This window comes from Haliotis rufescens, unplaced genomic scaffold (genome assembly GCF_023055435.1).
Source record: "Haliotis rufescens isolate VD_foot unplaced genomic scaffold, xgHalRufe1.0.p SCAF_82, whole genome shotgun sequence".
Lineage (NCBI taxonomy): Eukaryota > Metazoa > Mollusca > Gastropoda > Lepetellida > Haliotidae > Haliotis > Haliotis rufescens.
In genome coordinates, this window is record NW_025964375.1 from 1,369,026 (window position 1) to 1,396,442 (window position 27,417).

Genomic DNA, 27,417 nt, shown 5'->3' on the forward strand with positions numbered 1-27,417 from the left:
GGGAGGGGATGCTGTGATCTTGCATGGAGTCCAGCTATTTTACAGCTACATCTGCAAAACCAGATATATTTTTAAAATAAAAATTACGAGCTTAAATATATTTTTTGCAAAGAAAAAACAGCTTGCAACAATGTATTTGACGTGGCTGCCAATTTATTTTGTATTTATCACCAAGAAGCACAATTACTTTTCCAAGCAATACATTTTGTTGTTGTTGATATAACAGACAAAAGCACGCAGGCACTCACGCATGCACCACCACCAATAAAATCAAATGATTGGTCCCTTACGTCTTGTAATCAAACACTCTTGGTTTGGGGACAGTTGTGAAGTGTATTTGTAAGTGAACATAAAACAAATGACAATTCTACATCCACTGAACCAAGTTTCCATCACCGTTTATTTCACATCGGTACATCACATCCATATTAAGCCTCTGTACATTACTGGATACGTAATAAATAAACTGATCAACCATTCACATCATAACTGAATTGATTATTGTGGTTTATAACTTATCCCTGGCCCTTCTTACTGAATATAATACTGTTATTTTCGGATTGAATAAAATCAGATATATCGAAATATTGGTAATGACAAAGTCAAATCTGTTTCACATGGGTTTGGTGAAGATTATAGGATTGCAGTGGAATTTCGGAAATAATTTTTGTTATTTATGCACATACTTATTTCTAGCAGGTGAATGACAATAAATGGCATAAAGATACTAGTTTCAAACACATAATAGTGAACGTGTTATAAAACATTGAACCTCTTCAACTCGTATTCTTGGATACCATCGAAGACAGACGGAGACAAGGGGTTGCCCATACATAACTACTTTGAGTATTTAATATTTAACTATTTTAATATTTCCGCCAGGATCATAAGGTTACCTCGTCTTAGGGAATATATCGAGTTAAGGATTTTCAAGGTGAGGATGTTTCATTGCATGTGCTAGTATACAGTGTATGATGTTTCATTTACTAGCATACAGTGCGATGGTCGGGTGTCTGTGAAATCCTTTGTGTGTTACAGCTACCAATATTTTGTGTTGCCTGTGCCACAGTTGATACCCGTATACACACCGAATGTTAAAAACCTGTATACAGTGTAACCTCTTTAATCCGCACAGTACTGTCCTCAGTTCGATCGTCTGCATTATCAATGTTCGGTTTATTGGGTACGTCGTAATGCTTCTTTCGTTATAAGAAGGGAAGGTCGAGAAGGCGGGGTTTCTGGACTGGCAGGCCCGGAAAAAGAGTTCCACTGTATTAAGAACTTGCTATAAATGTCAGTGTTTCTTAATACACTCGTGAATTTCTCGAATTCAACTCAAAGAATATTCCATGTTCAATTTTTATTCAACCTAATATTTTACATAAATACCACTTTCGTCCAATACCATCCACCTAAAACGGCAGTGCCAAAAACAGAATGTATCAAGATTGACTTTGAAGCTTTGAAGTTTGGTTATGCAAATGAAAAACCTCAGCTTTTTGTTTTGATTTCCTCTATTTGTTCTTTTTAACTTATATAAAGAATTGAATTGGACATTGAAGATACCACTTGTGTTACCATTCTGGACACCGTATATTTGTGTGCTTGTTTGCAGAAGGGAGGCGTCGTCAATGTACCCTTGTCTGCTTGTGTGGGTCCGAACCTATCTTGTATATATCGTATGCCAATAATTAACATGTTCCATCTTAGACATCATTTCTTTGGCGCCTTACCACAATAATGTGATTCTTAGGCATTAGCATGACAAAAAAGTCAGCAACATCCGATTTACAGATGGAACAAAATTTACTAAAAATTAAATTGTTTGTCAGGATTTCCTAAATGCTTTAGTCTCTGGATGAACACAGTTGAGGGCAAAATAATTTTCTGTGAGTTAAACCGGATATCAGTTGTTTTTGATAGGCATGAAACCGTCTAGATTAACAAATGCAAGGTCTCATTTTATACGGAACTGGCTTTATACAGGGTTATTAAGATGTCATAGTCACCAGAGGAAAGGCCTTGAATAATTTATGCACAACCAACAATAGTAAGAATTTACGAGAAATCGTAGACATCAGTAAGTTAAAATAATATATAGAGCTGTCGTGGGTTCCAATTTCAAATTAGATATATAGAAGTTAAAGAACACCGAAATGGGCTTCACACATTGTACCCATTTGGGGAATCTTATCCGGGTTTTTGGCGTGACGAGCGAACGCTGTAACCATTAGGCTATCCCAACGCCCCTATATGAAAGAAAAGGATGTTCTTAAACTTCTTTTGAGTAGTACATAACCTCTCAAAACGGGTCTCTATGTAACATCTACACTCTTTCAGCACAAACATTAATTCTTTTTCTCCGCCAGGGAGCAGGAAATATAACAAGAATTCTGTAGTCCTCTCTCTACCCCGGCATTTATTTCCTGTCCTTTGTGAAGCCGGATGTAGGTTTTCTGTAAAGAGGTTTATTGATACACGCGCCTGTTGTGATCAGGCTGCCTGCATTTACATTGTCGGAGACACGCCCTTGCATTGGTGAAGTAGGATGTGCGGTCGAATCTCTTGGCCCTGAAGGTATGACAGGTATTGGACTGGTGGCTGTAGAAGTAGAACCGACGACCAAATCTCATGTTGTAGCGAGGCCGGTTCCAGCACACTGCACATAAAAGAATATAATATCAAATATTATCTAATTTGTAATCACGTACACGTTTCTCAAGAACACATGAGATGAAACATTATTGCACTTATTTAGCGACGTGTGTGTGTGTGTGTGTGTGTGTGTGTGTGTGTGTGTGTGTGTGTGTGTGTGTGTGTGTGTGTGTGTGTTTGCGTGTTGTTGCTCGTACTAGTCCGGGCTAATGCCGATATTAAAGTGCTAGCCCACTGAGATACCATGCCGCAGTTTAACATGAATACCCCACTCAGACACAGTATACTGACACCGAGCCGACCAGTCCTTGTTTTAGCCCTTTAATGCCGAGCGCCAGGCAGGGTAACAACAAGTACCATCTCTTAACGACGTTTGGTATGACGCGGCCTGGGATCGAACCTCGACCTTCCGCTCTCCGGGCGGACATTCTACCACTAGACCACAGAGGCGTTTCTCACGAACAGAAGCAAGCCATATTTACAATAGTTAACATGTGATTCAGTGTGTTATAATGTCAAAATATGCACATGTGTTTTCATTTTCATATGTGAATATTTTGAGAAACGTCTAAATACAGGAAATATCAGAAAGAAAAAGAAAATATCGGGATATGTTACAGTGAAACAATACAGTAGTCGCGGTATAAAACGAATTTGATGGCGGGAGAACGACTACGTTCAGCATGCAGATAACTGAAGTCACGACATTTAAGATTGAACACCCTTTCTTCACCTGCCCCGATGAATGAGTTGAAAAACAGTGGGTTACTATACTTAACATGATATGCGATATTGCAGGTTCGATTTCACCGTCCCGAGCCAAGGCGTTTAACTGAATATACAAGTCCAGTACCACCCTTACCGAACATGGCTGGAATTTCACGGCTCGGTCGTAGCGCCACCAGTGGCTATTACGACTTATGTCCCTTCTAAACTAAGCGGCAAAAGAAAGTATAGGTTGGCAATTTGTAATTTTCCTAAAAACAGCGATAACTAGTGGAAAGTGGGTATTGGGAATATGACTGCCCCGGAACAGGTACCAAAAAACACCACCCGAACGCGCCACCTTTGACGGCGCTCGTGCGGTGACAATAAGATGGTGAAACAGGTTTCCCGCCTATGGCATAAACTGCACGTGCATGTTAGTTGTATGAATGCGTTCGTCTGCAGGGTATAACCACACGTGATGAAAGCACACAAAAGAAATGCCACGACTGTCACAGGAGCAGAGAGAGAGAGAGAGCCATTGGTATGGCCGAAATGGGGGCAACACAGGTCCAAATTGCCAGAAGGTTTTTGTTGTACACCATTGACAGTGGCCAGGCTGATTCAACGGTACAGACAGACAGGGAGGACACAGGACAGGCCTAGAACCGGACGACCCCGAGTGATAACACCACAGGAAGACGGTCAGATACGGCTCATTCACCTGCGAAACAGATTCGTAACGGCGCGGCGTGTATTCGAGAGGTCCAGGTGGAGGTGTCATGGTGTGGGGCGGTATTTGTGGAGATCAGACTGATTTGGTGTTTATACAAGGAAACTTGAACGCTGTGCAGTACAGAGACCAAGTGTTGCAGACAGTTGTGCTTCCGTTATTACAAAACCAACAGCAGGGGACATTGTTTCAACACGACAATGCCAGGCCCCATACTGCAAGACTGACTCGGAACTTTCTAAACCAGCAGAACGTTGACGTTTTGCTCAGGCCTCCCCACTCACCCGATATGAATCCTATTGAACATCTGTGGGACCATCTTGTCAGACAGATTAGAGCACGCCATCAGCCTCCCGTCAACAGACAAGAATTGCAGCAGGCCCTGAGCGACGAGTGGCAACGGATTCCAGTCCACGTCATCAGAAGACTGGCGTCATCGATGAGGCGGCGTATCACAGCATGCATTGAGGCAGCTGGAGGTCATACACGCTATTGAAGGCAACTGTGTCGACAATGAATATGTAGTGTGTCTGACAATTGTTTGGTGACATTTCAGACAACTTTTGAAAATGAAATTACCCCACCATTGTTTACCTTGAGTTTACATTACCTGTGATTGCAGAATTTCATTCAAACTGTGATTGATCAATCATTTGTTACCCCTCCTTAGATTAGATTATAATTCACAACAAAACCTCTTCTTGTTATTTTTTTATCGACCATGGAACTCGACCTATACTTTCTGTCACCGCCCAGTTTATGTCCATCAGACCAATAAGATTCCACCTCTCATATCACGCATTTGCTTCAAAGAAAATGATGGCGCCCAGTCAAGACGATCTGATCAAGTTAATCGAAGAAACGTTTCACACTCCGTGCCTCACACACACCCAGAGCCAACCAGTCAGGCTTTTCGGAACGGAAAAGACATTTTCGTTTTGACAAGGACGGTTGTGGGAAATCCCTGTCGCACGAATCTGTGCAATTTTTATGTGAAGGATCGTGCATTCTCTAACCCGAACCGCTAATCGTCATCATGGTGGAACAGTGCGAGAAGACAAACAACCTGGGATTCAGGGCAATCTGCATCGGAAAGCACCCTAAAGATGTTGACGTGGTATGAGAGGGACGTTTTAACTTGCCTTCTCAAGCCCAGAGATTGTCAGTGTCAAATCTGAAGTGGAGGGATTCAACAACTGCGCCTGCCTTCAAAGCTCATGTTGTTCAAAGAAACACTTCAGGGAGTATATACCACTCGGGGCTGCGCCTCTCATGGTTTATTCTCCTTGCAGTGTTTTATTGCACGATAAATAACTCCCACTCGTCGTTTATTTCTTAATTACCTCCCTTGCCTCAGGAAGATAGTTCGATTCACTTCATGGTATTTTAAAGTGAACTTATTTAAGACTTTTACCAGTCGAAAATAAACATTAGATGCATAGTAAAAAGCTGTTTACGCGTATGTAAGCAGGTCATGCAATTCAAATGCAAAGCCTCCAAGCAGGTCTTACAATTCAAATGAAAAACCTCAATGCGTGTCTAGCAGTTCAAATGTAAAACCTCTCAGGAGGTTCCATTTGAAAGAAGTACCTCTCACAAGGCTACTGTACGAAAGCAAGATACCTACAACAATATTGGCAAAAATAGCACATGGTTTATGAGAGCATTTCCAGCTCATGCCGATTTCGCACAGGCATGTACGAGTAATGAATTAAAGCAAAATGTGCAGACTGGCAGTACATTCATTATACATTAGAAAACGGAATCAAGAGACACCGTGCTAGAATATTAAAGTATGAGAGATAAATATGAATTAAGACCATAGTACAATTTCAAGCCAATGAAGCGCTCGTACAATCCATTTTTTCCAAGCTGTTGGTGTACGCGCAACGTTAATAGAAGCATACATAATATATTGATAGTCTACAAGGTTCATCCCGTACAACTATGTCTGTGTCACAGTGTGTCATCTTCATAAGGACAGGAAGCCTGTAGTGATGGTTGTACACATTTAGCAGATTGGTAATATGACGCATGCTCCTAAAGGACCAAGGATAATATTCAGGGCGATTCTGGCTGACCCACAATTCGGGATTCTCTCACAAGGGATAGTTATTACCCTTAAACACCTTAAAGTGTCTTTGCCATAGTTTGTTTAATTCCCGTTTTTGTATGAGAAATTTTGAATATTTGAAGTTTAAATTATTGTGATGTTAACGTCGACTGAGGTTACAGAAGGTGGTGCCACTCGAGGAGTGTTGTTGGCCAGCGTTCCATGCAACCACTGGTGACAGAAGGGATGTCATAATCCTGCTGGGGAATCATGCAGGAAACACGGGTGCCGTATGTCCTCATGCCCCCAATAAGGTGGCCTAGCTTTAGATGCTGCTGGTCTATAGCATGGTGACCGCCTCCGTGGTCTAGTGGTAGAGCGTCCGCCCGGAGAGCGGAAGGTCCGGGGTTCGATCACCGGCCGCGTCATACCAAAAGACGTTCAAAGATGGTACTTGTTGTTACCCTGTCTGGCGCTCGGCATTAAGGGGCTAAAACAAGGACTGGTCGGTTCGGAGTCAGTATACTGTGTCTGAGTGGGGTATTCATGTTAAACTGCGGCATGGTATCTCAGTGAGCTAGCACTATAAATCGGCATCAGTCCGGACTAATACAAGCAGCCACACACACACACACGTACATGCACGCCGCTATATAAGTTCAATAATCGTGGATGCGACGTTAAACCCCATTTTCACCTCACCTATAGCATAGTTATAATGGATACTAAGTAACCTATTAAAATTGATGTGTTTGAATTTTGATCGTGTTTGTTTAATAATTCAATTGGGATATTTACCCCAATATTTTACTGTCCTTTGACGACAGGTATTTTATAATGATTATCTTGTTATCATTGCGATATGGCTGCAGTATTGCCGATGCGATGTACACTCCAAGAATCCTGGCAGTAGAGGAACGTAAATCAGCATCGCGCTTTGAGGCATCTTGGTGCGACCAAACAAATTACACGTTTATATAGTTGTCGTGGGCGTTGACACTGTAGAGACTGTGCGAACACTGATCACACTAAATGATTGGCTAAATAAATTAGAATATTTAGTTAACGTCGCGGCAAAACGAGACAAAACGCTGACATGAGACCGCCGCAGAGAAACAATCTTCTAACCCCTTTGACAAGTTCACTGATGTTCATCACCATAAAGTTATTAAACGCTCACCTTTGTGACGCTTCCGGGGACAGCATAATGCAAAGGTTTTATACTTGGTGGTTCGTGTCTGGCACACTTCACTGGATCGACAGCTTTGGGCCTGTGGAATATCAAATATACACTAAATAATATCCAATGTGATGCGTTGAGTTAAAACGCCGTTTTGAACGTTATCTCCGATATCTTACAGCTTGGTCCAGGCACGACAAAAAAAACCGCGACTGCGTACAACGAACTGCGACCAAGACCATGGGGGCGCTAGTGTCTCCTGTATACTAGTATATAGTTAAATACGTTCAGTTGCGTAATCATTGCTCCATACTGTCATTGCATTAACCTGTAACTCCCGATAAGAGGGGGTTCGAGATAAAAGAGGAATGTCAGCGTTTATTTAGAGACAGCCAAGTTGTAGATGACATACATAATTATACTATGTATATGTTCATCTTTAATACAATAGAAGTTATGTCAGTGGTACGGTATTTCATCTCATCCCATTTGGCCACATTTGTAATACATGTGCCTGACAATAACTGCTGAAAATAGTATTTAAGCAAAAACAAAATACTCCAGTTAGCTTACCGTACACATGTGTTTGAAACAGGTACAGCCATCAGCAGAGGAGAGTATACCCGAATAACACAGAAAGTTGCAGCTAGATCCGAACGAAGGTAAGATTCGTGCCCGTTCTGGAAGTAAAACGATGTCTTTAATTCGAAATGATATGAAACATGGTTAACGTATCATTCAATACTTGTAAATTCGAGATATGGCAACACTCATGCAATACTTGCTTTCGAGATATGGCAACACTCATGCAATACTTGTTTTCGAGATGTGACAGTCATGAAATACTTGTATTCGAGATATGGCACACATTATGCAATACTTGTATTCGAGATATGGCAAAAATCATGAAATACTTGTATTCGAGATATGGCAACAATCATACAATACTTGTATTCGAGAAATGACAACAATTATGCAATACTTGCATTCGAGATATGGCAACAATCATGCGATACCTGTATTCGAGATATGGCAACAATCATGCAATACGTGTATTCGAGATATGGCAACACTCATCCAATACTTGTATTCGATATATGGCAACACTCATCCAATACTTGTTTTCGAGATGTGACAGTCATGAAATACTTGTATTCGAGATATGGCGCACATCATGCAATACTTGTATTCGAGATATGGCAAAAATCATGAAATACTTGTATTCGAGATATGGCAACAATCATACAATACTTGTATTCGAGAAATGACAACAATTATGCAATACTTGCATTCGAGATATGGCAACAATCATGCGATACCTGTATTCGAGATATGGCAACAATCATGCAATACGTGTATTCGAGATATGGCAACACTCATCCAATACTTGTATTCGAGATATGGCAACACTCATCCAATACTTGTATTCGAGATATGGCAACACTCATACAATACGTGTATTCGAGATATGGCAACACTCATACAATACATGTATTCGAGATGTGGTAACAATTAATCAAAACTTCTTTTCGAGAAATGGCAACAATCATTCGATACTTGTATTCGAGATATGGCAGCAATCATTGTTAACCTGTATTCGACAATACAATTACACGTATTCAAACAAATAAAAGCGAAAATAATCGTAACGTATGTCTTCTGAAAGGAAAGTCCATTGTACGATTCCGACTATTCCGACAAAACATCGAATGTATGAGCTTCAGGAAAAAACATGATCTTCCGATATTCCTGAAAATAAGTTGTAGAGGTGTGTTTAACACTGCCTTGGATATCCTTGAAACATGGTCAACACGGTGTTCTTAAGCTGGTAATCATGACTAGTCAGCAATCGAAAGATGGTAAACATGTCCTTGCAGTATTACACAGATGGTAAACACGACCTAGCAGCATCCAATAGATGATAAACATGTCGCAGTCGTATCGAATAGATGATAAACATGACCTAGCAGTATCCCACAGATCATACACATGACCTAGCAGTATCCCATAGATGATAAACATGACCTAGCAGTATCCCATAGATGATAAACATGACCTAGCAGTATCCCAGAGATGATAAACATGACCTAGCAGTATCCCATAGATGATAAATATGACCTAGCAGTATCCTATAGATGATAAACATGACCTAGCAGTATCCCACATATGATACACATGACCTAGCAGTATCCTATAGATGATAAATATGACCTAGCAGTATCCTATAGATGATAAACATGACCTAGCAGTATCCCACATATGATACACATGACCTAGCAGTATCCTATAGATGATAAATATGACCTAGCAGTATCCTATAGATGATAAACATGACCTAGCAGTATCCCATAGATGATAAACATGACCTAGCAGTATCCCATAGATGATAAATATGACCTAGCAGTATCCCATAGATGATAAATATGACCTAGCAGTATCCCATAGATGATAAACATGACCTAGCAGTATCCCATAGATGATAAATATGACCTAGCAGTATCCCATAGATGATAAATATGACCTAGCAGTATCCCATAGATGATAAACATGACCTAGCAGTATCCTATAGATGATAAATATGACCTAGCAGTATCCCATAGATGATAAACATGACCTAGCAGTATCCCATAGATGATTAACATGACCTAGCAGTATCGCATAGATAATAAACATGACCTAGCAGCAAGCAGTATCCCCATGGATGACGAACATGTCCTAGCAGTAGTCTTTAGATGACAAACATGTCCTAGCAGTATCCCATGGATGACAAACATGTCCTTGTAGTATTCCATGGATTACAAACTGGATCTTGCAGTATTACATAGATGACATACATTAAATATCAGTTTCCATAAACAAGTATTCCATAGATGAAAAAACATGAAATAGATGTTTCCACAGATTACAATCATGTCGACCTACCAGTATTCCAAACTGATGTCTTCACGTCAGTTTTCCAGACTGTTGTCTTCAGAGTAGACTGGGCAGACGCCAACTTCAAAACGAGGCAGACGATAGCAACGAGACAGCACGCATGAGCCTTTCTCGGCATCCTGCGTAGACACAGAAACAAAGATGCATGAAACAGCAACTGTACATATTTCTAGTTTTAGCACCACAGCTGAGTGGACTTGAAGCACCGATTAGTGATTATTGATGTACATTTAGCAAAACATCATCTCTTTATATATCTAACGCGTGGTACGTCTGGAATGTCACGAGATTCCTGAATACTGCTGAATACCCCCTTCACATACACGGATTTTTCTTACGAGGCCTTACGGATCGGCAACTCGTAGTCAATCGCAAGCATCCGTAAATAACTCGCTGGTATCCGTAAATAACTCGTCACTTCTCGCAACAACTCGCAGACACTCTTAAGGCTCCGTGGAAGGAGAGGCAAATTTTTTGACGATGTCCTTTACGCCCAGTTTTGTCTGTTTCGACGGATAATCGAGACTGGTTATTCTCTGGTGTTGACGTTTAAAATTATCATTATAATTTACACGGATTTTTCTTACGAGTCCTTACGGATCACCAACTCGTAGTCAATCGCAAGCATCCGTAAATAAATCGCTGGTATCCGTAAATAACTCGTCACTTCTCGCAACAACTCGCAGACACTCTTAAGGATGAGTGGAAGGAGAGGCAAATCTTTTGACATGTCAAAATTCATCTTACGATTGTCCACGGATTGATTTTTTCGTAAATAACTCGTAACAATCCGTAAGAATCGTAAACCGCTCGCAACAACACGTAACCATCCGTAAACTGCTCGCAAGAATCCGTAAATGACTCGTAAAAATTTTTTAACGATTTTTTAAGAATTTTTTTTAAGGATTTTTTAACGATTTGTTAACGGATTTTTTACAGAGTATTACGAGTGCTCGTGGTGTTTACGATTTCATTCGGGTCGTGTTACAATTGCTCTACGGATTATTACGAGTTATTACGAGCACTTTACGTGTAGTTGCGAGTTCTTTACGAATAGATACGTATACTTTACGTAGTCTTACGTATTGTTTACGATTTGTGAAAAGGTATAAAAGCTGCAAAATCGAACACGTCATGTTCAGTTGTTACTAAGAAGTCATAGAAGTCACATCTCTGCATATCTACTCTACAATATCTACAAGCATGGCTTCAAAGAAGAAGGCAGTCAACAAGAAGTCTCTTGCTCTTCGAAAATCTCCGCGGAAGAAGAGGACACGCTCGCCTTCCCCTGAACCACCACCGCAGCTAGACCCTGTTGATGTAGAAGACACTGAAGACACTGAAATTGTCTCTCTGGATGTCAGTTGTCGAATGATGATACATTGAGATTTGCAGGATTTATATATTTTTTGACAACAAATCGTAAGGACTCGTAAATACTCGTAACTAACTCGTAACTATTCGTAACAACACGTAAACAGGTCGTAACTAACACGTACAAAAGTAACTTCGATAAATAGTAACATTCCATAATATACTCGTAACAATCCGTAAAAAGCTCGTAACATGCCCGTAAGATGCTCGTAGTTATCCGTGACAACTCGTAACAAATCGTGGAATTTTGCCGTAAATACATCGTAATAACTCGTAATAATCCGTAATAAACCGTAAATAGCTCGTAATAACTCGCAACAACTCTTAAATCGGTCGTAAAAATGGCCAAATCGTATGGATCCGTGAATTTGTGCGATCCGTAAGGACTCGTAAGAACAATCCGTGTATGTGAAGGGGGCATAACGGGTCCAGGCAACAACAAAATAGATGTACAGCTAACCAAGACCTGCTTCCTGTGAGGACGTTTAACAATTGAGATCTTCCGCTTACGCCGCCGGTCTCAAATGAAATTTCCGGGAATCAAATTAGGAGATAAACATACACTGTGTCATCATGAAGTGCTCGGTTACCTTCATTCGGAACCGAACGAGGTTTGATAGTTAAATTTACAGGCAGAAACGCCGCCTTTGATTTCAGTCAAACTATTGAGTGGACCTGTATGGGTTTAAGTGGGCTGTCGGTTTGAAGTAAGGTTAATAGCCATTAAACAAAGTTTGGTGCTGTATAAGCTCAATCAATGATTCATTATAGTTGACTCGCTTACGCATGATATCGTCGGAATCGCACAATGGACTCTGCTTAAGCAATGACTTTTGATACACTTTTCACTGCTATTATACTTTTACGCCCAGTTTTGTCTGATAATCGAGACTGGTTATTCTCTGGTGTTGACGTTAAAAATTATTATTATATTCCTAAAGTACTGTCGGAAATGCTTAGAAAAATTATTTTTGCCCGTTAAAAAAGGATAATTTTTTCACAGACTGATGCTATTGTAATATCGAGTAATAGGGCTTAACTGGTGATTTTCATAAGTACATTATGTTCATAGACTAGTTTGAACATCAGCTATTTAGGAGATAAACACACTGTCTTTTCAATTTAGGGCTAGGTTACCTGTAGATGTAACGGCGATAAATTGAATTTGGAACCGAACGCGCAGCGTGAGGTTTCAAATGTTAAATTTAACGCGGTTAATGTTAAATTTAGCGCAGCCTTCCAATATTCACCCCCTTCATACCTTTTGACTATTCCATCATTTTTACAAGCAAAAATAATGCAGTACATATCTTCAACTGATATCCCATCAACGCGCGTGTCAATTAAATGCAACAACAGAAATATTTTGAGACCTACCTCAACTCAGGTGACATTTGCATCTGTGAGAATGCACGTGCCGGTGTGAGGTCATCACCTCGGGACAGGTGTTAGGTAATTACCTAAGGTTATAGGCCGTTTCATACATGTATGACAACACTCGAATATTTTCTAATTTTTATCATCATTTTACATTTTAAGGGTAATCACAGAGTCATTTAGGATAGGCTAGATTATGTCAGTTTGCGTTACTTTGATGTTTGCTATTTTCATAGCCCTATGACTCGTATTTATTAAATGAAGCTAGAAAAATATTTTTCTAACATTTCCGACAGTACTTTACTTTTTTTGTTTTTGACGCAAGTCACGTATTACGTCGTTTGAACTTGAAAAACTTGGTTTGATGGATCTAAGTATTTTATGTGCTGCAAGTATAACCTTGCCCACATCCGTGTAAACACATCACATAAATAGCTTCATGCTACTAAATGATGCTACTCTATCATATTCATCGGTTACTGGTAGTCGCCGTCCTCGGGCGTTTCCACATGTGTTGATTGAAGGTAATAACATCATTCTATCATTGTGAAGCATTCTTCTCACGATTGTAATAACGGTGGACAATAATGGAGTAAGGAGTTACATTAAAAGTTACAAAACGGATATGACTAAGCAAATATACAAGTTTTCCTTTCTAAAATAATTTCACTTTAGATCGATTAAAGTGGATTATGCTGGATGACCAGGTGTTGATTTTCGGTCCGGTCTGTGTTTTGGCATAATAAATAGTGACTGGTCTCAAACATTGAATGTAGTTGAGTAATCGTAAAATCCTAGATTGGATATACTATAAAGAAAATACTACACATGCCCGTCTCATATCATGCCATACAATTTTCAGAAGATCATCCCAAGGGATGTAGAAGCAAGCCTGGCGCCATATGCCTGCCTGCACATGGGCACACTGAATATATTCTCTCCGGCGAACAGTGGTAGTTTTATCATGCCTTGATCAGCCTTGAGCTGTTTAAACAGATGTCATCTGAGATCTTTGGCATTTACCATACTGACTCCCCTTACGCTGAAGTTTTTGGGTTTGGCACATCTGGCAAAACTCCTCATAGTCCTACAGCTCGTCTCCAGTGCCAAGATCAGTCAATGCACAATAACGGTAGGATTTTGTGATGCCTGTTTTGTGCGACCGGTAGGACAGGACATGCTCACCCTTCTCCCGGGCCCTTTGTTTCAGTGATCCATTCTTGTAACTGTCACCGTCTATTTTGCCTTTTACGCCCAATGGAGTCGGATAATCGAGACTGGTTATTCTCTGCCGCTGACGTTTTACATCGTATAGCAGTTTTCTTTTCCCTTTCATTTAATGTGTCCTATTGTATCAGAATGAGACACCCAGGGATTCTGCTTTTGGTTTACCAAGTTTGTCATAGATAGCCTGCAACATAGATGTCTTTCAACGATCCCGGGTACCCATGTCTCCGAGGTCCTGGCACCCTTTGTAGGACAAGAAGTACACCCATGCCCTGTGAGTGTATGGTTGACCTGAATCCTGCCACTGCAGTATCTACTGCATGCCAAATCATGAGAGCCTCTTCTTCTGTTTTTGAAGCTAGAATTACTTTACATTGTAAATTTGAATTGATACTTTCTGAGTGGCTGTCATCATATTCTTGGCAGTAATATTGGTAATGGCCGTCTGTGCATGGTACAATGTCAGTGAATCCTTGGCTCCATTGCCACACTAGTTTGTCTTTGATGCCAGTTGTATCTTCAACTGTGTATACTGCGATTCCTTTGGCCCATTCTGTTGTTTTCTTGTGAATGTCGATGTGATTTTGAATTTTGACTAGGATGAAGCAAGGTCTTCGCGGTTATTGAAGTTCTTCATTGCCATTAATTTCTGGACAAATGCCATTCCATCGATAAAAACGCAGTTCGGGGAGTTGTCATCAGCAGCTGTACCTGGATGGCAAACTGTTTCTCTCAGTGTTGCCCCTTCATCGGGTGTATTCACCACCAAGAGGTGCTTCAAAATGCTCAAAGTGTTCAAAGAATATCGAAGTTGAAATCCATAATACCGTGTAGAAAATGGAAAGACCTGATAAAAATACAGCAGTTCAACATTCACCCATTCCTTATGTGAGTGATGGAATTTTGTTCCAAAGCTCACCAGACATTGTCCAACTGTTATATTGCCATAACCATAAGACATCACTACTCATCAGAGTCCTTTGGAAGATTCCGACCATATGATAAGGAAGTGTTCATGAATCAAATAGCGATGATACCAGACAGTGCTTGATAAAGCTATATAAAGCAGGGCAAGTGTAACCTAGTGTTCAAAATTTAAAACTGCAATCTAATATTTATGTCTACAACATTTGTATCTGACAAACCCTTCCTTTTTCACTCAAAATCAATCTTTGAACACACTCAGTACCTCTATTGTATATTTACAATACTACATCACTAATCCCTGTGTAATTTGTCATGTTCTTAGGCATGAAGTCATCAAACTGTGGGTACTTCAAGACAACGTGCACATGCTCCTATTACGTTTTACGGCAATGCGTCATCAATTTATGTGATACCGGCAGAAGACCGACCAATGTTTCAACGTTGATAAATTTGTTTAACCAGGGAGCAACTTGGATTTGATACCAACATGCACCTTAATTCCTTAAATCGAACACTGGCAGATCTTTGCATGTACTGTCCACCGGCAAAGGCAAGTAAATTGTTCGCCTGAAAAAACAACAACACAGGAACGTCAGAATAGAGAATTGTACTGGACATAATTTTGGTCACTGATTTGGAAATATCCTCCACATATCTACCATAAAACCTTTTGAATGCTCTACAGAGGCATTGACAGTTGTAAACAACTTTTGAGCAAGAGTCGCACGACGCTCTTTGAAATCCTCTCAGAAAGAGCCGGTTCAACGTCCGACAAATCGAGTAAGAATGATTATACTACTACTAAAAATCGGATAATACGGAAGACGTGAATGATTTAGAGACACTTCATAAGAGACACGGTTGGTGTTAATAGGTGATTTTACTGTCATATGAAAGAGAACAAAACGCTAATGTTGTGAGTAAAGGAATGACTACAGGCTAGGATGATACATAACCATGCGTCAAAAATATTCAATGTTCCCGTGGAGAAATCACCTGAAAGAATTACATTATCATAATTTGTTGTATCACTATCTCGCTTTTGATGTACAAGTCACTGTCTGAATTTGAAATATAGAAACATTTGAAGTTGTAAAATCTCCAAGACATAAGATATTGAAGAAAATGAATTCCACTTGCTTTCTTTGCAATGTAATGTGTACACTTTTTAAGAGAAATGTATATTCCTAAAGTGTACACACATCCTGCAACAATATGAAGTCATTTAGGAAGTTAATGACATCAACGGACACATATTGATAATGAACAACTAAGCAAAATGTGTTGATCTTTCTTTCCTTTTAAGAAATGAATTGCTATTTGGTTTATTTATACTTATATGTGTATATTGTAGAATGATATTATTATATGTTGCATACATGCTACTTATTACATTTGTAATAACATGGACTATTATGAACTATGCGCGTGTTTTCTCTTCACTGAATAAACATCTTCACATAATGTACACTATGACTTGGGGAACAGTCTGATGGGGTGGTGGGGTTTGGTTCATTGACCTCATTCAGAGGTCAATCCGTCCATCTGATAATAAATATATGTGAGCTTTATTTCCGCTTGATTTCTTCCTCATAGCTATAACTCATCTATAACTGCCAGTGTGCTTCAAACAGAGTCAATAAATGGCCTCCTTACTCTGACAATGTGGCAGTCCTAGCAAGTTTGATTTCAAGTGAAAAACAATTACATTGTTATTCTGTTAATTCAAATGATATGATATAGATGAATTGATCAGTTTATCATTACAATAATTACACATTGACAATTTACGTTGACACTATTTACAACATCTTGAACTAGACTGACATTGACATAAATGACCTTGAAATTTCTGTACTGTATAATCACCTTCACATGCATATGAGAATTGCACAAAGATCGTGTTGCTTTCAGCTACGTGAGCTGAATGTTCTATGATATTGATATTTGGCATATATATAAATAAATATTTAGAGTGTTATTGTTATATTATTTTGCTTTGTTATGTGGTCTGGCGTTTGAAGACGGTGCGAGGTGCGAGTTCAATGTAGTACCAGTATTCCTTAAGTTCGTAACGATAACATGCACGTAAAATGTCACAGCATTCGGTAAAGCGGTTTCTGGTACGTATATTATATATTTTATGACAGGGTTAACAATGAGTGAAGAAAGATGTTCCTAAAAAAAACAAATTAGAAGCATTAACATCTAACCCGTAAATTTGTATTATGCGAGCCTTTGTTGAAGCTTTTGAGGATATTATCTTAAAATCACAACAATTTTAATAAAGGCTTGAGTTTAAAAAAAATTCCAAAACATACATGCACAAATTCATTTCCTTCAGTCTTGCTGTTTCGGAGGGGAAGATGTCTGCGAGGACCCAGAAAATATTTTACGATAATTTAGGCAATATTCAAAGTGCAAAGGTCGAATCAAAGTCAAAGCGCAACATACATGCTGAACCCCTTACTAACTTCACACACACTTAATTTCATTACATTGTTAAAAATGGCCGAGTAATGGGTTTCGATATGGCTGCTGTTTCGACAATATTGAAAGCGGCTTCAACCTTTTAAGATATTAGGCTGTTTAAGCTCCACTAGTCAAGTTGTTTCTGAGGAAACGGTGTTTATCGATAGCTGAATGTACATACAGTCCCACCACTTAAAAGTGTTAAAAAGTCAGTTATAAAATTTTTATCAGAGAGGTGTGTGTTTATGGATTTTTTTTTCACTCGACGCATGGTGCGTCCTACCTGTACAAAGTATTTCTCAACTATTAGTAACCTTTTGTTAAGCCCTACCAGGCATTTCCCCGGGTTGAATAATCTACTGACGATGAAAATGTTCAGTGTAAAACATTGATTGTTGTATGGTTTTACGCCGCTTTCAGCAATATTCCAGCAATATCACGGCGGGGGACACCAGAAATGGGCTTCACACTGTGTACCCATGTGGGGAATCGAACCCGGGCTTTCGGCGTGACGAGCGAAAACGCTTTAATCACTAGGCTACCCCACCGCCCCTCAGTGTAAAACAATGGAAGGTTGTATGCAATTGAAATGATGATATTTGCCACACAAATGTATCATCTTGTGCAGAATAAGAACTCATTAACGTCTTCTTAGCTTATGAAACTATGTATAATGTTCAATTTATCGTTATCAAATGTTAACTGATGAGTACGTACTCACTAACAACCCAATCAAACCTATGACCAGTGAACTGACATTACTAAGTCATTGAAATAAGCGACAAAACTTTTCCATATTCAATGGACATCTCTATATCATGAGCATGTGTTTATGAATCACTATGAAATAGTGTTGATACCTGGTGTTCGCGAAAAGGTGAGCGTCTCCTGAGGCACCCGTCACAAACAAATGCAAAGGTAAGTCAATTGTTTACCAGAAAAAAAGACGGGAACATATGCTACATCATTTTTGTTCTTGATGCGTCAAATTTGGTAATGTTCTCCACATGTCCACCATAATATTTTTTAAAGCTTTACTGAGGCCTTGAATGTTGATAAACATTGATCAAACAAATTCTGAGCAAGAGTCGTATAACGCTCTTTGACATATTGGAAGAAAGAGCATGCTCAATTGTATCTCAGACGTTGTGAAATGTAAACACCAAAGGCTGGAGCTTCTGGAATATTGCTCGACATGAAGGGAAAGTTGACTATTGGAAACTTAAAGTCATCGCTCTTGTCACACAGTCTTGTGGAGAATGTTTCGTCACTCTCAGTCTGTATGTATATACCTAAATATCCAACAGATGAGACGGTCTCACTGGTCTCCTTTATTTCTAGTTCAGGTGGGTAAATCAGTGGAAGCGAATTGACTATTTGATTGTTATGGAACGATATAAGATCATCGATATACTAGTACCCGAAGCTTAAGTTAAACATCTTAGCCAAATTACCTTGTTCAGTCCTTGCCAATCCGAGCAGAAATTCCGATTCATATGCAGGAAGAAACCGATCAGCATGAAGGGGAGCACAATTGATGCCCATGGGGATGCCTACTTCTTACCTAAATGTTTTACCCCCAAATGTTACATTGATGTTATCAATGAGGAAGTCAAGTCAAAGTCAAAATTAGTTTATTTGTGTGTAGGCCTTTGGCCCATATACAAGAAAATGCAGTGCCAATAACACAATGTGAAGCACATTACATAGATTTTACGACTTCATGTCTTTGTTCATACGCATAACATACAAAGTATTGCAGACGTTTTAATAACTCATCCTGAGTTGTACACAATAACTTTTTGAATTTATATATAGTTGGAAACTTCCAATACAATTCTGGCAAATAAACTTTACGCAGCTCAGTATAATGTTTACAGATCAATACGAAATGATATTCATCTTCAACAGACATATTGCAAACAGGACACATACGTAAACATGATTCAATAGATTGCCATCTACCCTCGTTCTGTCGTAAAGGTAAAACGTTACATCTCAATTTAATAAAAACACTGCGTACATGTTTGCCATTGTAAATGCTCAAATATCTTTCAGGTTCAAACAGTGTTTTATATTCTTTATATCATATATCGGGTACTACTGTTGGGTGTTGACATCCAGTTTTGACGAAATTCATCTACAAGACACGTTTTAAGCATCCCAATGAAAGCTATATTGTCCCCAACAGACTGGTTTAACCATACAAATCCTAAACCATGCGAAAATAAAAAGTCCAGGATTACACATATTGTAATACACAATTACACAAATTGTCCTGAACCTCTGACTATAGATACGTAACTGAATCTTTGGTCAAATTCAATAACAATAATAAACAATAATAAACAATAATAATAATATAAAAAAACTGTTTTGGATCACACATGGATCTCGGTTCCGCTCAATGGGTTTGGGCCTTCTGTACTCCTTATTGCATAGACTCCCAAGAAGAGATAGGCACGATGGTGGCTTTATGACATGAGAAAATCTGATTAAATGTAAAATCAATACACACAAAATGCCCATGCTCTGGAAAATATAATTTATGGAACCAATTGGTACTCAAAGTTTCATAATAAAGTATTATGATTTAAAAGATACGGTTTACGAGTTATGCTCCGGAACGAAGCGTGACGGTGAGACGGACGGAAAGAAGGACGAATGACTGCATCTATTCCTATAAACCCCTCCCACTTCTTGGCGTGGCATGATAAGACGCTTTTAAACTTACATACTTCCCTATGCATGGAGTGGAGCAATCTTAAACAAAGATAATGACAGACAGCATTTTTCAGGATAAAAGTGCCCAGAAGCTATTTCCTGTTTCTTACGTGGTTGAAGAAAAAACAAACATTTCGTCTTTTGTGTACGTCAACATGAGTATCATCTTTTCATTCGTTTCTTTTTGCGAAGTTGCCATTAAAGACTGTATCCAACAATACATGTCATGTTAAGTGTCACCTCATCCTGCAAGGATGATGTGTGAGGTTGTGATAAACAACATATGGCGTTTCCTTGTGATCACGATGCATCACCTCATACACTGTTTAAATATGACTTGTTTTTATGTGATATATTTTATGTCCAAACAGTTAACATATCGAGGACGTCAGCAAGTGGAAACATAATGACATTGATTTTACATTTAGGGGTGTGTCATTTATATAACTAAACAATAACTATAACATCAAGTTGTTTGGAACATTTTAGTGAATATTACTGACATTTGACTGGTTTGCAGATTTTTAGTTTGTAAATAGATACAGATAAATGCCAGTTTAGGTTAACTGTTGACCTCGACATCTGCTAACTGAAGTGACGACTGAACCTGTAACATATCCATTTGTCCTTCAAAGTTGATTTTGTTTATTGAAAACATGAAACTTTTCAACCTGATTTTCACGAACTGTCTCACGTTCCTTCTTCCAACATTGACAAACAACAAATAGCACATTCTGTGAAATGAATTATTCACATCGCAATATCTCTGAAACTGCCGTGTCATACTGCTGTTTCTTGAATGCCAATACACCAAACGATGAGAAATGCATGTATGTCATTTCAAGTATATATAATCCTAAACAAGAATTCAGAAAACTCACGTTCCTCCTGCCTAGAAGTTATCGTCTGCTCTGGCACATACGAGTGTCGCCTCTCCTGTCAATCAATTTACATATATCTGTCTATCAATGCATGATAATAAACGCCCGGTCGGTAGCACCGCTGTATAAACCGACGTAACCCGCCACTAAATGCTATACATCATGTACTGTCAGGCGCCATACAACAAAGGGGAACATTGATCCTGTTTTAGAACGTGAGGACAATAAACAAACCATTTTCCTTCATGCTACATGTTCTTTAATTCATCAAGATGTGTTGTTGTTAATCTGAGCATCCGAGCATGTCTTTGATCTTTACTTAATGTTGATCTAAACGTGAGAAAACATCAAAAGATAATTACACAAACCACACCTTACGAGGTAGGTCATGGAAATGTTTTTGTCACTTTTATTTGTGTGATATGATCATTGGCCTACATCTTTCGTTGATAAAGAATGTCTGTTGTGTATATTTTTTGTTCTAGGATTGGTTATGATCATGTTGAAAATTAGTTACATTTCTTACTTGTGTGTATGGCTTTGTCGATTTGAATTTTTTTATTCACCAACGATTTTATAATAATCCATCCTTGAAATGTTTACAAAATATTTTGAATAACCAGATGCCCAGCTACTTTAGACAATGTGTCTAAATTTGTAGTTCATGCTTTTAAGTTATACCCGTCACCCTATATGATATGATATGTACTTTCTGATTTGCATAACGAAACATATATAATGTCATGTTTTGTCAAATATGCCTGTGCCCTTTGAAGTCAATTAACAATTTCTACTGGGAAAAAAGCATAATTAATTGCAAGTTTCCTAAATAAAAGTGACAAAACCCATTCCATAATCATAAACATATCTCTGTTAAAAGCAGACCCTTACAGACCATTAGCATGTGTTTATGAATCACTGGCAAAAAACAATGATACCAGGTTTGATGATACCAGGAAGGTTTGACATTGTTAACAGAAATATAAAAACGCCAAAATAAGTTGTAGCAGGATCACGAGGGATACATGGGGCTTTATGCGTCTCGAGTTAGGTTTTATACAAGCGGCCTCTATACTTAAACGGAATGCAAGGTCTACTTAAAGATACTTCCCAGGGAAATGGTATGATAAGGACTATCCTAATAGTAAGCTGGAGGCCCGGCGAACACTTAGAAAGTATAAAAGCTGTAAAAGTTCAACTTTTTATTAACGTTTAAGCAACTTCGCAAAAGTTACAAGTCTATCACCAGATACTTCAGTTGCATATCTCAGAGAGATACCTTGATGACAGTAAATTATTTCTGAAACAAGTTAAATACATGAGTTATAATAGTCCTTCTCAAATAAATATTAATTCAGATAAGTGGTATGGGTATTTTATAAATTTGTTTCAAGTTTCAGCTTTGAACAAAGATGAGTTTCGACCTACACTGGATATTTACCGGAATTGTTTATTACCGGAAATGTTCAAATCACCATGAAAAATATTAATGCCATACATGCATACTTTATTTAATAGGATTTATTCAACATGCCAGTTTCCACGATCTTGGAGTAAAGGTATAATAGTGCCATTTATAAAAATGGCCCAAGGGATGATCATAATAACTACAGAGGCATAAGTTTAAATAATGTATTAGGAAGAATATTTGCAACAATAATTAACTGTAGATATAAAACAAAATATGTGAGGAACAAGCAGGTTTCAGGCCCGGATATGCAACAACGGATAACTTGTTCACACTTACTGCCTGTATACAAAAATATTTAAGGAAACGTAGAGGTAGATTTTATTTTGCTTTTATTGACTTTGAAAAAGCATTTTAATCTATATATAGAATTTGTTTTATGTATGTTCTTCACAACTGTGGCCTGCCTGTTAAAACGAAGATTATGTTACAGCATGTGTGCTGTGTAACGCTAGTTTTGCTGAGTGTTTCGACTTTCCTATTGGACTAAAACAGAGCTGTGTGTTGAGCCCAATTTTACTTTCACTTTTTATTAATGAGTTGGCCACTGAAATTCTTGATTCCTGTCGAAGAGGAGTACAATTGTTCCCCGACTTACATGATTTTTTTCTGTTGATGTCTGCTGATGATGTTATTTTTATTTCTGATCGAGTAAGTGGGCTACAAGAGCAACTGAATATTCTAGATAATTACTGTTCAGCTTGGAAGTTAAATGTTAACCTGTCGAAAACTAAAATAATTGTTTTTCGTTGAGGTGGGATTGTTAAACAATGTGCGAAATGGTATTATCGAAATGAACTTGTAGAAGTTGTGTCAGAATATAAGTACCGTGATGACTCCATCTTTAAATTGAACAAGAGTAGTGTCACCAATAAATGTTTTAAAACTGGTTTGGACATATGGAAATATCCCACTCGGAACATTTTTCAAAATAGTTGAATCAAAAATAAAACCCCTCCTTCTTCTTCTGGATGTGAAATATGGAGACATCAAAGATTAGAGGTAGTAGAATGGGTCTAATATCTAGAATGTAAATATTATTTTAGTACTGGAATTAACACTCCTAATGTAATGGCTTTAGGTGAATATGGACGGTACCCATTGTTTTTAACAGTTAGGTAAAATCCATTAAATACTGGCTAAAACTACTTCATATGGCATCTAATAGACTTCCGCGTAAGGCATACGAAATGTAATTTTATCTTGATTCAGTAGGTAGACAGATCTGGGCAAGTAATGTTAGACTTATTCTGTTTAGTTCAGGTCTTGGATATGCTTGGGTCTATCAAGATGTTGGATGTACAGCTAGTTTTCTTAACCTTTCTCAAGCCCGTTTGAAAGATATGTACAGCCAAGAATGGACCAATATGTTATCATCTAGTACTAGATATGAATATTATAGCCTAGAAGCAGAGAAATATTTAATAGATTCGACCTTGTGCACATTTGCTACCGATTTTTCTCGTGCACTAGTTGGATGTACAAGGCTTAATATTGATCCGGGGAATCTGAAAGATAATGTACATATTGTAATCTAAACAATATCGAAGATCTGTATCATTTCACCTTTATATGTCCATCCTTGAAAGATATTCGAAAGCAATACGTAACAAATAAATATGTAATTCGACCGTCAGTCCAATAATTTATTCGCCTTATGGCAACCTCAGATTATCAAGATTTAAAATCTGTAATGTTATATTTCAAATATGCCTTCAAGATCAGAAATGTACAGAAATGAAAATGTGATTCTACTGGATGTATTTGGGCCTATGGTCTACCATACAATCAACATTTGATTTGAAATCAATTTTTCACCGGAAAAACACACGGAAGAACACGGCACAAGCCACATCAAGGGAACAACATCGGACGCCAATTTGCCATCGATGTGTCAGATTAAAAGTCATCCCTCTTGTCATACAATCTTGTGCACAGTTTTTGTCACACGGAATCTACGCATAGATCTAAATATCGAACAGATGTTGCTGTTTCAATGGTCTCTTTTATTTCTAATGCAGGTTAATTAAAAAGTGGAAGAGAATTGCCCATTTGATCGTTATTAAAAGATATCAGACCCTTTATGTACCTGAAGTTAAAGGTCTTGTACAAATTACCTTTTTTTGACTTTGGCAATCCGAGCTGAAATTCCTATTCATGTGCATAAAGAAAGGCATCAACAAGAAGGGAAGAACACTTGGTGCCCATGGGGATGCCTACTTCTTGCTTATATGTGTTACCCCCAAATTTTAGATAGACGTTATCAATGAAGAAGTCCAACATTTCGTATGTATTATTATCAGTAAACTTCAGATGTCATTTGCTTTTATTATTGATAAAATGTCCTTAAACTCTGAAGATAGAGATGTGACTATGGTCACCAGGTTTAGTAACAAATGCCCAATGGACCAAGGAATGAAATTTTCCCTAACGTTTGTTGTGTGGGATAGTGGTGTACATAATAGAAAAACGTTTTGACAGAATTGAACTTGGTTCTTTTGTGAGATTGCAGAAAATTCAAGCAAATTTGTTGAGCTTTTGAGAATCCACATGGTATTAATTCCAATTGTCTCCAATACTTTCTTGAAAAGAAATGAAAAGAAAGTCAATCTTTAATTGTATTGAGGTTTATGGTTAATTGTTGAGACATTGATTTGGTGGTACACTTGCTGGACCCAGCAATATTTCTCTCTTTGTACGGATTTTATGGAGCTTTGGAATCCTGTACAAAAGAGTTTTCAGGTTCTAGATTAGTCAAACGTTCGTACTGATGCATCGTTTTGGCAGATTCCTTTATCGAATGAAGGCCTTGTATGTGTCATTATTTGATATGCCACTTATACCAAGCTCTTTGATCAAACAATTAATGTAGGGATGCTTACATATAGTATTATAAAATACCATATAATAAAAAATGAATGTTATGTTATTTGAGGTCTTGTAATTTGAAACAACCACAAACTTTTCATGTAGGTCAGCCATTCTTTGAATGACAGCTGGCTGGGACAAAATGTGTTTCCAATTCTATTTCCTCTTTTTCAGTTTGTGCATTTGAACAATGACATCACGCACTGGCTTAAACCACTCTGAAAGACAATCAACATGTTTGTCTTCTCGTCTGGCCCATATTTGCCTATGCTTCAACAACATCCATAACGATTTTAAAGTTGTGATTCCATTTGGTTGGAGGCTGCTAACGATATTTTTGTCCATATTTGAATAACTGACAAAGGTTGAAAACAGTAGAGAATTGCACCTGTGATAACATTACCATCAGGTTGGTAGCAGTATGGTGAGTCTTGGCAGCCACAAGTAGTGGACTTTACATCGTGAGCTGCCAAGTCCACGTTCTGCAACTTGGACGAAATGATGTTCAAATAGGAAAATGAAACTGTCGGTGGTTCCTGAACATTTAGGAGACGTTTTGCGAGACAGTTTGGTCTGAGAATGTTAAACATCAGTCCCCTTGTTTGCAATCAGTGTTTGGGATCAATCGTATTTCTGAGCCTTCTGTTCGAATTCACGTTGGAATGTTGTGAGATGCAGCTCAAAGCGTTGTCAACCTCAAGATTGTAAACCAGTTTAGAAGGTATGTTCTTATGTTCATGTTTTTTAAACATGATATTAATACGCCATGGTCTTGTATAATTAATAGCAAGGATGGGAGTGGGAAATTGTCTCTCAATATGCTGGGTGTTCATATACTGCTAGGTTGTTTTACATAATAAAATTATGTCAACAGACAAGGTGGATTTTGAATCAAAGTTGATCCAGGATGTGTTAACACTTCAACGAGATCTGAGAGAAATTACAAAAGTGTGTATACTTACTTGAGGCTGTATCTTTATCCCGTTAGCATTCGTTCTGTAAACCTGAAAAACAATTTGGCATTCACTTATATATATAGGGCGAAACTGGTGGATATCTGCACACATGATTTTACAATTCATGATTACGACAAAACCCTTTCCATATTTATAAGATATCTCTGTTTAAAGCAGATGCGATTGTACGATTCCGAATATATCATGAACATGTGTTTATGAATCACTATCAAATAGTGATGATAACAGGTGTTCGCGAAAGGCGGATCGTATCCAGCCCCCACCCGCAACAGTCACATGGCAAAGGTTAGTCAAATGTTCACCTGAATAAATACGGAAACTTTTGGTACAAGTCAAAACAGAGGATTGCTTCTGACATCATCTTGTCACTGATGCGTCAAATACAGAAATGTCTTCCACTTCACGGGCAAAGGCAAAGGACTCACCTGCACAAAGCGATCTTAGCACAGGCTTATTGAAAGCCTGTGTGGAAAGTTTGTGTCTCGGTGTAAACTCAAAGCATGCCTTACCTTAAACCACACTTTTCACAAATAAACCAACTACTGGATGTGACAGGCCATTTGTTCTCAGTGAAACTTCTCATGTTCCGGAAACACACAATAGTTTTTATCCATACTTCAAAGCACTACATGGGACATCATTTACGTTACCCCTCGCGTTGAACTGATGTGGCGAGTGACAAAATCACTTACACCTGGTAACTGACACAAGTTGGAGGAGTTTGAGATCCATGAAACATTCAATGTCAAGTAGACTTTTTACTATGAACATCTATGTCTAAACCTTAATCCCTCTGTACCAACTTCATGTTGCCTCCCAGACGATTGGCCCACACCTCATAGTCACGTACACGTGATTACAT

At 38.4% G+C, this 27,417-nt stretch overlaps 1 protein-coding gene across 3 annotated transcripts; it reads right to left on the minus strand.

Moving 5' to 3' along the window:
• On the minus strand, nucleotides 1–27,113 carry LOC124146419. 3 transcript variants are annotated; one of them, XM_046516721.2, is made up of 6 exons: nucleotides 27,065–27,113; nucleotides 26,541–26,582; nucleotides 10,249–10,379; nucleotides 7,900–8,006; nucleotides 7,327–7,417; nucleotides 1–2,659 (listed from the first exon to the last, which is right to left on the minus strand). In XM_046516721.2, the coding sequence occupies exons 3-6, from the start codon at nucleotides 10,376–10,378 to the stop codon at nucleotides 2,469–2,471; spliced, it is 519 nt and encodes a 172-aa protein (XP_046372677.1). In that variant the 5' UTR covers nucleotide 10,379; nucleotides 26,541–26,582; nucleotides 27,065–27,113; the 3' UTR covers nucleotides 1–2,468. The 3 variants fall into 3 exon arrangements, with proteins under 3 accessions (XP_046372677.1, XP_046372669.1, XP_046372663.1); XM_046516713.2 differs by lacking the exons at nucleotides 26,541–26,582; nucleotides 27,065–27,113 and adding an exon at nucleotides 21,243–21,375; XM_046516707.2 differs by lacking the exons at nucleotides 26,541–26,582; nucleotides 27,065–27,113 and adding an exon at nucleotides 13,012–13,059.
• Between the last annotated feature and the right edge of the window lie 304 nt (nucleotides 27,114–27,417).

Bases quoted from the DNA above. Each gene is read 5' to 3' on its own strand.
- LOC124146419 (XM_046516707.2), bottom strand. From the start codon at position 13,034: ATGCAAATGTCACCTGAGTTGAG. The intron at 10,380-13,011 runs GTAGGTCTCAAA...GTGTCTACGCAG, and splicing joins CAAATGTCACCTGAGTTGAG to GATGCCGAGAAAGGCTCATG. The intron at 2,660-7,326 runs GTGAGCGTTTAA...TTTTATGTGCAG, and splicing joins TCCCCGGAAGCGTCACAAAG to TGTGCTGGAACCGGCCTCGC.